At 35.0% G+C, this 14,648-nt stretch overlaps 1 protein-coding gene across 2 annotated transcripts in view; it reads right to left on the reverse strand.

Annotated features, from left to right (window-relative positions):
* Window positions 1-14,648, reverse strand: part of TJP1 (tight junction protein 1) — a 165,062-nt gene that overhangs the window by 146,484 nt on the left and 3,930 nt on the right. For both annotated transcript variants that reach the window (XM_050903692.1, XM_050903691.1), the window contains exon 2: window positions 9,065-9,197. In XM_050903692.1, coding sequence (XP_050759649.1) covers window positions 9,065-9,197 — 133 coding nt within the window. The remainder of the gene's footprint in view (window positions 1-9,064; window positions 9,198-14,648) is intronic.

Raw genomic sequence — 14,648 nt, forward strand, 5'->3', positions numbered from 1 at the left:
CCTTCTTCAAAGTGTAAAGAAAGAAATATAACCCCGTGCTGTGAAATACCCACTTTGAGAGTTTCTGGTAGCAATTCTGACTGGAGTATCTAAGTCATGGTTACAGAATACTTTTGATTAATATTTCTTCTATCGTAACTTAAGAAAAAACTAATTTCAAAGACCTTGTAGTGAGGCCAAATGTATTTCAAGATCTTGCCCAGCTTGTCTCTCAGCCTCTCAATTTAGTATTTCACTAAGTGTGTCTTCCGGCTTATCAAAACAAACCTTGAGTATGACTGCAACATTTGCAGACGTTCTGTCTGCATCATTTACAAATACGTCTATACCTGTTCCTCTGGAAAACTCCAAAAGCACCTCTATACCAAGCTGGCCTGTCTGCCTGAAATGCTGCTTGGTGAGAATACCAACAGATGGGCACTTTAAGAGAATGCCATTTAGTGAAAGGCTCACTGCTTAAAAACTCTTGAAAAGCTGAAGACCTTAATTATAACTGTGGCTATTGTCTTTGTACATAAGTTACGAAGATACTCTGATTTTTCACGTAGATCAATTCCCATATTTCAGGAAGAAAATATTCGGTTCATTTCAGTGCACAAACAAGTTTTGAGTGTGTGGGAAATACTAATATTCCCATCCTTAACCAGAAGGGTTCCTGCAGTAATGCCAGGCACGGACCAAGGGATCCTGTTTCTGAGACGGTAACAGAAGCTAAGAGCCTGAAGGTCATGGAAAACATTTCAATTTTTTCAATGGAAAAAGTAGCAAGAAAAATTTCTGCCCCCACCAAACACTGCATTCTGAGGCTGACTGTACTTGCATTATAGGATCATTATTATTTCCATGAAATTATTATATCTTTGCAGGCTGGCCAATGGTGCCCACATTTACACATGTATTTCATGACATAAAATTCCAAGTCGCTTTTGCGAACAAAAACACCACATACTTTTTTTTTAATAATAAAAACCGAATTTTAAAGACGGTTAGAATTAATCACTCACAAATTCTAGTTTCCAAGGGGAAACAGTTCTGGTAAGGCCAAAAAATTGGCAAAAGCCAAAAAAAAAAACCAAACCCAAAACCAAAAACCAAAACAACAACAACCTAATAAAAATATTAAAACAGACATGCTACTAGAATTCTCAGCATATACATTCTAGTCATATATTTGAAAAGCCATTCATACTGACACTCCTGTTATTTGCTATTTTTAAGCACAAGGCTGAGAGCCTGCAATAGAAATTGTTGCAGCCTTTGTTTCCTCATCTATAACCAGTCTGCCTCTCTGAGCACAACAGTGGAGAAAGGCCAAACAAATAAAATCTATCAATAACAGGAAAATAGATTGAGCAATATAATCTTAACTTCTACTCTAGAAATAAATCAGTGAAGAATTTCTGGCACGCAAGATAAATGCACTTAGACTCAAAAACAGTTTAGATTCACTCACATAAAATTCTTTTGGACAGAAACAATTATTTACTACATAAATATGTAATGCCTAACAAAATGTTAAGGTATCTAATCTGTATCAAGAAACCTTGATTAAAAAAAAAAATTAGCATTTATCTAAAGAAGCTTGTACTTATATGAATGTTATTCTTTTCCCTGAGTCATCCCCTCAAATTACTTTAATACGACGTTGATCATCATGTGGATGCATACAGAATCCAGTTCAGAAATTAAGACATTCAAGGGAGCTCACAGAGCTACCTCAAAAACAGAGACAGTGGTCATTGTCAATCACCTCTCTGCTTCCCTGGATCCCTGGGCTAGTTGAAGAACAAACAATTAGACCTTCATCCTGCTTGGGGCTTCAGTTCACTGGAAGGTAACTGCATGTGCATGGTAATATTGAGACTGAATACATTACACTAGATGCCTATACAACCACACAAAGGGATCTGATATTATATAATTTAAAGACAAACTACACGATGGCCTACATATCTTTCGACTTTTTCTTAAGAAACGAGAGACCTGACAAGTCACAAACATATGCAAAGTATTATGGTGTTGAAGTAATCAACCAGGTATTACTCTAACAAATGCCAAAGAGTATTTCAGTACAGCTCCATCTGCCCCAATTCACAATGCTGTTCTGAGGAGAAATAAAAATAACCTTAAAAATGTACTCACCCAAAAATATATTTCTAATTAAATTAAATGTAAATCCAGTCGCTGGTATAATGACTATTATGGAGTTAATATACTTGGTAGATTTAAACTGGAGTGCTGAATTTATTCAGAAACATAAATCAATGAGTCTGAATCAATTCAGAAATACAAATCAAGGTTAATGACAATTTAAAATTTAGCAAATGAAATTCCTTGTTCATTTATGGTTAACATCCTTAAGTTAATCTTAAGGCTGCATAGGCTTCACCTAGTATTATGCTTGAGACTTAATAATTTGCCTCGACATTTAGAATAGTTCTTACATAAAACTTCGGATTTGTTTTTAAATAAAAAGCAAGATGACAGAATAAACAATGCTGAAAATATACTCCTCTTTCCCAGAGGACTTGTAATCTTGGATCAAAAGCCGGCAGTTTTTTCCCTTTCCATCAGTATTATATTTCAAAACTTGTTCCAATTAAAATAAAAAAAAAAAAATTTCTCTGTATTTAAAACTATTAACTATATATGTTAAAACCAGTCATATGTATTTTTCTGCATTGTTTTCTATGTACTCGACCAATGAAATACAAAAGAAAGACATAAAATACTTTCATTTCATTAAATGTAAAATGTGTTAACTGGTTCAATAGAACAATTTAATTTTTTTTTTTTAATCATTTAAACTATCTTAGGTAAAACAAACTAGCCAAAACTGGCTCTACTGTATAAGGTCAGTGCTGTGTTCGTATATCCATCAATAGATGAAATTATTATTATAATAAATGAGTCACAGTACAACAACAATATTGTGAAGCAAGTCTAAGCTACTACAGAGGATTTAATTCTCGGAAACAGCTCCATAACAACCACACTTCTCTGAACAGTAACAAATTAAGGGCATCCACAAGACTCCAGCTGTGCTAATGAATTCTTCCTTCCACATCTACAGAGATGATCAAAATACCTACAGGACTTTTTAAAGAATGTCAGTGTTCTTATGCCTCCATCCTAAGAAATAACTCCGATACATATCATTTGTGTTATTATTCACTTATCATTTTACTAGTTTTACAGACACATATTCAAATTAAAACACTCAGTAGGAAAAATCAAGACAAAGTATAAAACCAGAACAATTTTTATTAAAAAAATCAAACTACAGAATAATATCTACCACCTCAGAAGCCATTTATAAGATGATTCAAAGGGAAGATGAGTTTGGGTTAGATTAAATAAAATAGAAACTGCAATAAACCCATGGTCTTCAGTTACAGACTAGATTGCCTTGCTCAGCAATATGCTCTACAAACTAGTTAAGCAGTATAGTACAGTATCCTGTTTTGATCACTAGATCTTTTCACTGGGGGGAGTGGGGCTAATCACAGCAACAATTACCCAGTGTACTGGTAAGGACATTTCAAACAACAAATTGATTCTGCAGCCTGTCATATACTTTAAAAATCTACCAAAGAGATTGGGGAAGCAAAATAAGGATGTCATCACAAACATCCAATCACTAAAGCTTCTGAACAGTCTTGAAACTTTATTACAAATTATAAAGCAGATGAAACTCCTAGTAACAACAGATGCAGTGAAATAATGTACAGACACTCACAGCTGCTCTCAGAGCACTCTGGTGCACATACATCTCCTTGCACACAGAGCATGCTGGGCACATGCATATCCCCACAGAGAGTGTGCGAGGTCAATCACTCCATCCTGCTAATGAGAGCAGGCAAGCACAGAGAAAAAAACACAGAGTTTCTACATCTCCTCTGCAAGGAAGCATACAAGATATCATACCCATTCAATGGCATAATACTTACTACAGTGAACTAAAAATTAATGTTATAGGTGAAAATGTGCATCCCCTATCTAAAAAAGGCAATCATGCCCTAGCTAATTCTCACTTTCTGATTACCTCTTCCTTTGTTGCCTCTTCCATTTTGTTGTGCATTCCACAGTGCTTTATTCAGGCTGCCCTTTGTACTTATTGTCTCTCTCTTCTCTTTTGGGTAATCTCCAACCCTACTGCGTTACTTTTGTATTTTGCATGCTGACATCCACTGACCTCTAAAGCAGTAGTACACAGCAATTCTAGCCAAATTCACTTCATTGTCAGTACATGGCAAGAAGAGACAAAATAATGCACCTGAAAAAGGTAAGACTAGAAAAGAATGGAAAGGTGGGTGGAAAAAAAGAAGACTAGGCATTTCTATAACATTTTGCAAAATTACTCCTTGGAATTCCACCCTGATGCAAGTGGAAGTACACTGGAGATTATCTGTCTCACTATGACTGTAGGTTAACTGAAAACTTGCTGTGTGCATGTTTATTGAGAGCAGGCTAGCACCAGCTGCCTCCAGAAAATATGCAGAACTGCACTTGTTCATATTTTAAGTAACTGCAGTGCTCTGATCTCCAAGGAGAGCTCCTTCTTCCACAGGGGCTGATTTTAGCAGGAAAGTGTTATGCCCATATTCCTTTAAACATACAGTTCTCAAGATGCTGATTTTAGTAGTGTCTCAAGTCCAATCAAAGAGTTACAATACTAAAAATGAAAAAGACCTTAGATCTTAGACATTCCATCACCATTAAAGTTCATAAGACAAGCTCCTTATCAATGCTTTCAAAAAGTCTCCCTTGCTGTCATTCCCACAAAACATCATCACTGTCTCTCAGGGAAAGAAGGGAACAATTTCTCTGCATCTATACATTGTAGGGGTGGTCAATGTCTGTAATGCTATGAGCCATGTACAAAATCTGTCATATGGTCAGCAACCACAAGATCCATTCATACACCTCAGAGCTGTCACATAGACTCCCAAGGCAGTTCACACACAAATGAGGACGATGACTCCCCAGCGGCCCAAGTGCTCTATCACGTAGGGCAGTCCCAAAATGCACCTGCATCCCAACGTGACCTTCAGAAGCCCTAGCACCGGTGCAGCACTTGAACAGCTTGAGAGCCATATGCAGCTAAAGAATCAAAGGTTAGTCACATCTTAACTATTGTTATAAATAGATTGTAAGGTCCTTGAGAGTAAATACTTTGTGTTCACACAATGCCTAGTACAACAAAATCCCTGTTGAGGAATTGGACTCAGAAGTGCTACTGCTATACAAGGTAGCTTGTGCAAAGTCAGAGTTTGTTTCACTGTAATAAACATTAAAATATGCATGTAATGAACGTTACTACAACAAGCTCATTCTACAAGGCAGTATGTATTCCACATCTTTCTCTGAGAGCTGATAATCCTATTCTTTCTCTTTTCTCCCAAGTCTTCTGCAACGTGGAGTAGCTGTTCTGCAACATTTCTGGGTTGCAGATAACCATTTATCAATATTCAACAAAAAATACAGATATTTCTTTTTTATACGTACCACTAAAGCTGAGCATTTCAAGGGCTAATATCTGGGGAAGCACAGCATGATGATCCTCCTTAAAGGAGAACTGAAGGGCAATAAAACAGGTTTTACTTAGTCTGTGGGAACAGGTCCTAATCTGACTAAGTGGTAGCACTAATACATGGAGAAGATAAAGAAAAGAAGGATGAAAGAAGTTGAAGACAGATACACGTTTTAAGGGAGCTGCTGTACTGTCACCCTGTGGCTTAACATTATTTCACTGCTTTATCTTCTTGCTTGCTGTCTTAGCAAAATGGTAACGAGAGGCATCACTATTACAAACCCCCGTATCATCCACTTAAGACAGCAGAGGTATCACTAAGAAATAAAAAACAGATTTTGTCAGCAATCCTGCAGACTCCCACCACTTGTAATCAGGGAGAATTTATACCTCTTAAAAGGATGTTAAGGATACTAAAGTGTGAGCCAGCTATGGGATGGTAACACAGGTATGCAATGCAACAACCAGGAGTTGTGCGCTTTGACAGTCTCTCACAAATACCTGAGGCTTGCAATAAGTCATTGCAGCAGCAAGCCATCCAATAATGAGGTTTTATATGCAAAGACCTCTCTATATTCTTAGGTATATCATCCATATTAAGAGCCACAGGTATAACTAAAAGTCATTAATATCACAAACTTCAGATTTTATTAACTGTGGTAAAAAAGAAACTTGGCAGCATCGCATCTCAGACAACCCTCAGAAGGCACCTGTGGTATTTCCCTCCAAGTTACTCTTTGGCCTCTGCTGAAGTTTTACACATGCAATAGGCTCTTTGCTGATTATCCCCTCCCTTCCAAATATCCACCCTGTTTTTTAATGAGCCTCCCAGCTTAATGCAGTTCCCGCAACTTATCTCCTGCCATAGCTGAAGTCACGGTAAAGTAGTAAATACAGTATTTTCATGTATTGAATTTTTTATGTGCATATTGCATGGAAATCCAGAACTTTCCCACTGGGGACACATTTCTTCACGCTTGGAGAAAAGAAAGCATAACTTATTTTTTACGTCTTTCTGCTGATAGGATTTCTCCTCAGTAAGAATTTGCTTAGTGATAGGGAACAAAAGGTTTACAAAAAAGATCAGTTTGGGATGCACATAGGCATTACTTATTTTACAGTGAAATTCAGTAACATTCAGAATTATTAATGGATCTCAATCTCATTACATGATGAAGAAAACCAACACTTCACTGGATGCTCAAATCACTTTGAGTTTGTCAGCATATAAGTTATCCACACATTTAAATATGAAACGTCTTATCTTTGTTGTATATAAAAAGGATATACTGCAGCATAAAACAGTTGTAAAGAGAAAGTTTTAAAAAGCTCTTCCCCCTCATTGTGTAAAAGAATTTCTCACTTCTACTAAATCTTTTATTTTCAATTTTATTCTATATGCCAGTGCCTGAGCTTTCTTACTAGAAAAAGATGCTTAACATGAAAAACATTCAGTTCTGGGAGCACTCTGGAAAGATTTACGCATACTAATTTCCTCAATTATTTCTTTAGATCTATTTTTAATCACAATTTTAAAACAATAAAAGTACCATTACACAGTATCAAGAAATATTTCAGTGTGATTCTAAATTATGTAGCAGCAAGAAAATCCATATTTATAACTGATTTGTGTGCTTAGTTATTTAAACTGGTATCATCCTTTAACATGAGACCTCAGAATAAAAAGTGAGCTTCCTCTCCTGATCCTAATTATCAATACTTAGCTATTAATGTATGAATTTATACATGTACCTACTCTACACATTTGTATGCTACAGATACAGACATACCCCATTACTATCTGTCTCAAATCTCTTTGCAAAGGTTCTATGGCATGCAAGATATTCTTTTTACCGTTGGCTATAATCTCTTTTTCTTTGAAGGCCCCAAGAGTAGATTTAGATAAAACTCCTTAATAGGACCACACAGACGAAGATCCATATAGCACAAGCCAGAATTATTGTTTCAGTAATCTTGGTCCCTAAGGAAATTTTTAACCTTCAGTAAGGTAATGATTACACAGATATCACTGCTGTGACAACAGATACACCAAAACTAGCTTTAAATTAGGCAGTGCGAGTTACTGACAGCACAGAAGTGAGCACAGGCTCACTGCACACGTGTTTCCCCAGCTATGGGACCCAGCTTTGCAGCACCCACACTGCTAGAAGTATCTGGACACCATACAATACACTAAATCACAAATCCTTGCTACTAATTTCATTACTTCCTTAAACACCAATCAACAAGCTCTTTGTCCCAAAGATAGCACTATAAGACTTAGTAATTAGAAACAAAATAGTCCTGAGAAAAAAATACCAATTATGCTATTGGCATCATCTGTAAAAAACATCCCATTGAATTATGCAACATACTCAAACCATTGTTTTGCTTTAAAAATGTTGCCCCAAATTGCATCTGAACATTTTAGTTATATTGTTTATATTACCATGTAATGCCAGACAATATCTCCACGTCACTATTGATTTGTACATTTTAAAGACAGCACGTATTTCCTATCTACCTCTTTCATCCTCGTATTTAATAACCAGTTTACAATTTAACATATTCTTTGACATTATTTTAGTATTTCAAAACTCCATTATATTAATTTATCAGAATATAATTTGTTTTGGCCAAATTCCCCTCAGTTAGTTGAGAGGTGTAGCTTTTAATGGTTTTTCAATAAAGATTTTTTGAAAACATACTGTGTTTAGCACTAATTCCAATATTTTGTAAACAGTATAAATAGCAGGAAATCCACCCCTGTGTCCCATACTCTTTCACATTAACAATTTCTTTTCTTCCATTATTTGAATGTAAACAACTCCTCCTGACTTAGAAGTTGTGTAAAAAACTATTCGTTTCCTCTCTCAATTCAGCGAAATCTCTAAAGTATCACCTATACAAATTCTTTGAAACCATGATCACATTGAATTTTCTGAAACCGTAAGACAAACATATCTACACCCTAACCAAAGAGAAGAAAATAAGTATATACCAGTACTGCTTAACTGTAGTAAAACATCATCTGTGATACTAGCTTCTAAGTGCTATAAGCACACACATCTTTTTAGGAACATTTATTTCTTTTTCCAGTACTCTATTATAGCCATATACAACTAAAATAATTTTGTGGGTTTTGTAAAAATAATCTATTTTACTTTAAATGCAACTTCCAAAATCTAAATATAAAATCAGAATTTGAAAACAACACATTTCATTTTTCATAATTACTCCATTTCCAGTTAATTACTTCAACTTACGCAGGTGGCAATATTGAAATCTGACATCAAAATTTATATCTAATGGTTGCTGAAGAACAAAAACATACTTATGCATCACTAATTATGAAAGCAACTTCACTGTTCTTAACATTTGGCAGCGCAGAACTGCAATTACAACATCATTAAGTACAATACCTTTTCTAATTCTGACAAAGAGATAAACCCAATGCAAGAGGGACAACTGCTTTATTAGCAAGATTCTCATAATTTCATATAGGATAAATGTAAAAGATATGGTACTTACAGTGAATTCACAGAAATCAATGCTATCAAGACTTTTGCTTCTGTGTATTCTCCCTTTTATTCTTCTTAAAGAGGGCTTTCCCTGACTTACACTACAGGTAGCACCATTGGGATTTTCAGAAGATGGAGTTACCCTGCCAAACAAAAAGAGCCACATATCAGACAAAGAATTTATGTTTTTATTGAATACATTTGCTTGAAGTAAAAAATTTACAAAGGAAAACATTGCCATGCTATACAAAGAAGGAATGCCATTCCAGGCTTTATTTTTCAATCAGTAAGTGCCAAAATAAGACCACAAAAGTGTGTAGAAATCTAGGTCCCATCAAGTCCACCACTGCTTGCAGATTTAGTCAAAAACATATCATAGTCATCATTTTTGTACAAAAGTGAGAAGTATCAGAAAAAAAGACAGATTACAGAAAAATATATTTAACTTCTGAAAAATTAAAAGGAATATTTTTTCTCTATTAATTCAGTGAAAAACTGAATCCTATGATACATGTTGATGGCTGTCAGTTAAATCAGTATAGCCTGGCAGTATTTGGCTTTTGACCTTTCCAGTTCGAGCGCTAATGGTACGTCAGCTATTCTAGCAATGAGTAACAATGAACAATAATGAAATGAATAGGATCTCTTAAAGTTATAGGGGTAATATATTAAGGAACTACACTTTATAAGGTCTTTCATCACACTGTAGTCTACACATAGTCCTAAGGGGAGTCAGTAACTAAAATATTTTGAGTAAGTAATCCATATTTCAAGGAACTTGTTGGAAGTTGCTAATGAGTAGAAGTAAGTGGGGTTAACAATTAACCAAATGTATTAAGGTTTGTGAGGTCAATATTTTAAATGCAAAATAGTCTCTAGTCAGTCTGACACCACATTAGAAAAAGGAAAACTGCACTCCAGCAAATATGCTCACCAAGAATCGCCTAAAAACGTAAAATTCTTCATGTGCAGATTTACACTTGTTTCATGTAATTTCTCAACTGCAGCCATAAGAGACTTAAAAAACTAGCTTAAATGAGAAATAATATATATCTGGTTTGCATTTCCCAAGACTTTGGACAGCAGTTCACTGTTTTTCTCTGTAACCATTAAGATTCCTCTCACAAAAAAATATTTGTGTTTTAGGTTCTTTTACTTAGAATTAATGGCTTTGGTATACACATAAATGTTTTTACAAAAAGAAAGGTGGAGATGTCTTATACATACACATCACCAAAAAGGGACATTGCATAGAGTGGGCCACATTAACACTTGAAATACAAAATTCAAAGTACAAAATAGAATAACCACAGGCTGAATACACTTGTTTGATTAGTGAGACTCCTAGGTCTACACAGCTTCATGATCAGGATAAAAGGTCCAAATGCATGTTCACAGGAGGCTAGGGAGAAGAAAAAGTTGCAATAGCCAAACCTGAAAACAGATCTTTTCAAATCTCTTATTCAATTTATAAAGATAAAGCCCTTCATTTTTTTGTTGAATTACTGTGATTACCAAATCAATATTTTGTTTTCAGATGCCGAGTTTTTTGGGTTTTTTTACACATGCACACATACACACACATGAACAGCTTGCTGTAAGCTCTCTTGATAATATAGTGATTTGTTTTAGATGTTTTTTTCCCCTTGGTTAATTTACTGCCAACTTTTAACTGCAAAGATAAATAAAAATTTCTAACTGAAAACATAACTATAATATTCAGACATTTCAATTACATTAAGAACTTCCTGCTGAAACTGCAGCAGATCTTTTGGTATAATTGGATTAAATTCTGAGAAACATGCCTGGCTACTACGGTAACTTATTTGTTCACAGAACAGAAACTGCAAAAAATGCCACAGATTCCCTGCTAAAATGTCTTAAAGAATTACCACGACAAATTTCCAAAGACAATTGCTCAGTCTACTCTTGTTCCACAGACAGTGACATTTACAGTGATAGTACGTTTCTATTGTATGAATGTATCTTCTGTTACCAAGCTCTCCAAACACCTCTGATAAAAGTTAATCCAAATGTACGTAACTGTACGTATTCTGAGTTCATGTCAAACGCAGATGTTGGAGCCCACAGAGAGTTCCATTGTTTCAGTACAGTTAGAGGTCTGTATTTATTCTCTCTCCAGAAAATCTCTGAGGGCTGTCTATTTCATTACTTATCATTTGGGTCAATAAATCTTCACGTGCACCTCCGGCGAATTAAATGCTTGGTACTTTAGACTTCTTCCTTATACTTAATAGACATTTTTTTAAAACAGCTGTAAGCTGCTTTGGGCTTTTCTTCATTTTGAACTATATTTCAAGCCACTTATGTTAGGTCCTTACCTATAAATGTGCATTTCTTTAAGTTGCAAGTCTTTTATGTTTTCTGACATTGAGAAGCCTTTACAAAAAAAAATAAAATAAGAAAAACCTTATGTGAAAGAAAAACAAGTAAAAATAACGGGCTAATCAAAGTTATGTAGTCTTAACAAAGAACTAAACTAATGGTATGTTTTGAAGGCCCTTCCACTTGGGAGCTCCACTCTTTAAAGCCACTTGAAAAAATGAACTTGCTGCCTCTGGAATCCATCCATCATTTCATTCTGCTGGAGAATAAATTATGGCTATTACTTGTTAGCTTCTGAGATTCAGAAAAATGCTTTTAAAATCACATTTAACTTTCAAAATATAATTTCATGGGAAGAAACATCACAATTGAAAGACTCCCTTCAATCCTTTATAAAATCATTAATTTCTAGGTGTCTTTACAAGAAAATAAAGTATTATTTAACCAACCAAAGAAAAATCCAATCAGTATCATTCCTGGGAATCTGGAAGCTTTGTACTGTATTGTGCACCAAAGGAAGGCTATGAAGCAAGATATCCATATTTACAGAATCATGGGGGTTTGACTCTATGGTTGATGAGGAAACTTTGGGACAAGTGCAAAGAAATTAAATATCAGCTTCTCCAGTGCCTCTGCTACTTCTACAGTTTTAGCAAAGAGAAGCAATAACAGACCTGAGACAGACTTGGAGCTATTTCACCCCGTCTTCTCAGAATGCTGGATGCAGCAATGAAACTCTCAAGAATCCATTTCCAGTAACACTCGTGCAGTACTGCAACAGGAACTCTTTCAAGTACTAGAAATTTCCACAAGGAATACAACTCAAAAGTTAAGACTATAAAGTTGCAAGATAAACACGAGTGTCAGCTTCAGTGAGTCCAAATTCATGAGACAAGGCCCAAAGTGTTTGAGTTTGACTTGAAACTAAATTATTCAAAAATCTGAAAAACAGCTTTTTAAAATCCTTCTCACTTTTGAATCTTGCTTTGTGTTCTCAAAGTGTTCATTGTAACCAGAGAAACAGAATTTATTCTTTTTAAATGAATACTGAAACTATAATGCAATATTCTACGGTTCTGGCATCTGAACCTTAAGTTTAAAAAAATTAATTATTAATTAAATTTACTACACCTGATAATCTCCTTTCATCTTTTATTTGTATTGCTTAATTAATAGAAAATTAATAAGTGAATTGCTAAGTCACTGGCTGTCATACATGCATCAGGGGTATACATGAATTATCACAGGTTAAAGCAGAAAGATTTGTAAGAGCCCTTTTAAAATGTCTGCAGCTCATCAACTACTTCAAGGCAAGTACTCTTGAATCAAAACCTAAGAATGATGCATTCAAGGCAGTCTAGAGCTTTCAAAAGTAGAATATAGCATCAAGATCTTCGAAGGGAGTGAACAATTCCAGAGGCCTTGTTTGAAATGTGCTGTTTCTGTTCAAATAATGTGTTTAATATTCTGGAAATATAACACCTTTCTAATGGAGCTCATCACGGGAATCCTAAATTAAGGCACCGCAATTCATTAAATTTTGGAAATTTTAGTCAAGTAAAATTGAACCATTTTATAAATCTCACCTGGAGCCCAAGGCCCTTATTTATTATCCACAATTCTTACAACAGTTTCATTGACCTTGACTGGTTCCTGATCATATATCACATTACATAACAGTGACTCTAAATTATTTCTCTAGTTTGTAAAATAAGCAAAAACCTTAAACTTTCAGTATTTGTATTCCGCTGATGAACATGCTAGCCTAACAAAATACTATGCAACAATGACTTCAAGGTGCAGCATCACATCAAGGGCTAACAACTTAATACACTTCATAACATAATTAGATGGAATGTATATCATGTAACAGTTTTTTGTTAATAAAAACTGTATTTATATTCTACTTGCACATAATTACTATTTATAACCACCTCCAATATTCCCTATGTTTTTTGTAGTTAAATTTTGTCTGAAAAGACTAATTTCATGTTATTTTCTAGACAGACTAGTTAGATTGAACATCTTTTAAGAACTGAAAAAATTCTCTTCTTGTTTAGTGATTAGAGTTCGGCACAATTTTACAAAAGACAATATCAGAATATTTAAAAAACAATTCTTGAAATGACACATTTTCTGTATTTGTTTTCCGAGTGTAGTATTAATGCTAGAGTTAATGCAGAGAGGACAAATTTTTGACAACTATGTAGCCTCAACAAGACTTAGAACAGTGACATAATTATTACGCTTTTCATATACTGCAAGTTGTCTGCCTATCTTATAAAAAAAGCATTTAGGTACTTCTAGCAAACTATCATTATAAGTGATTTCACAACATGTAAGTCAAACTTCTTAGAACCTTCTACCTCTAGTAGTTATACAGATCTCAGTTAAGAGATGTGTAAAATTTCCATAATCATATGTCCTCCCATTAGAAGACAGGCTTCCTCAGTACTACAGAAAGTGAGGACGTCAGCTGGACTCAGCTGAATGTGATCAGTATGCCTTCTGGCTCATACACAGGGGTGGAAAAGCTGAAACTTACTCCCACTGATCAAACTGGAAGACCTAATAGTTATAGCTGCTCATTATTTGTTTTGGGGGGGGGGGGGAAGACAAATTTGAAACAATGACTAGTAATACGGAACAGTCAGCTGCTATGCTAAATTCTTGTGCACGTCTGCAAATATCTTCAGTTCTAAGCACAGTATCCTGCCTTCATCAGAAAAAAAAAGGTATTAATTAATTTGCAACATGAATAAATCCTTACAATGGACTAAACTGAAATCGTTATCCCCATTTCAAACAAATATTAACAGGAACCAGTACTCAAAAATGGAAAATATCCGCTCTGGTGATCTGTATTTTTCCACATAGTTCTGTAGAGACACCCAAGAGGTTCAATCTTTGATGCTTTCTTTCTCCTATACTAAAGCGACATTTTCCATTACTTGACTATTCCAAATATGACTCTACTTAGGACATAAACAAACAATGGCACTTTTCTCCCCAGGGATGGTCATAATGATAAAACAGGTATCCTTCATTACAAGCCTGGGCTTCTACATCCAAGCCCCAGCCTGAATACAAAGACTCTGAGTCAACAAAGCTTTTAGATCGGTGCTTAATTCCAGACACGCTGGTTACTCTTCACTGATTTCAAATAAGTTTACTCCTATGCTTGAAAATAAACATGCCTGTGCAATATCTTACAAGAAGCAGCTATCATTTAACATCCAGGCTTCCAC

Source organism: Gymnogyps californianus, chromosome 11 (genome assembly GCF_018139145.2).
Source record: "Gymnogyps californianus isolate 813 chromosome 11, ASM1813914v2, whole genome shotgun sequence".
In the NCBI taxonomy this organism is placed as follows: domain Eukaryota; kingdom Metazoa; phylum Chordata; class Aves; order Accipitriformes; family Cathartidae; genus Gymnogyps; species Gymnogyps californianus.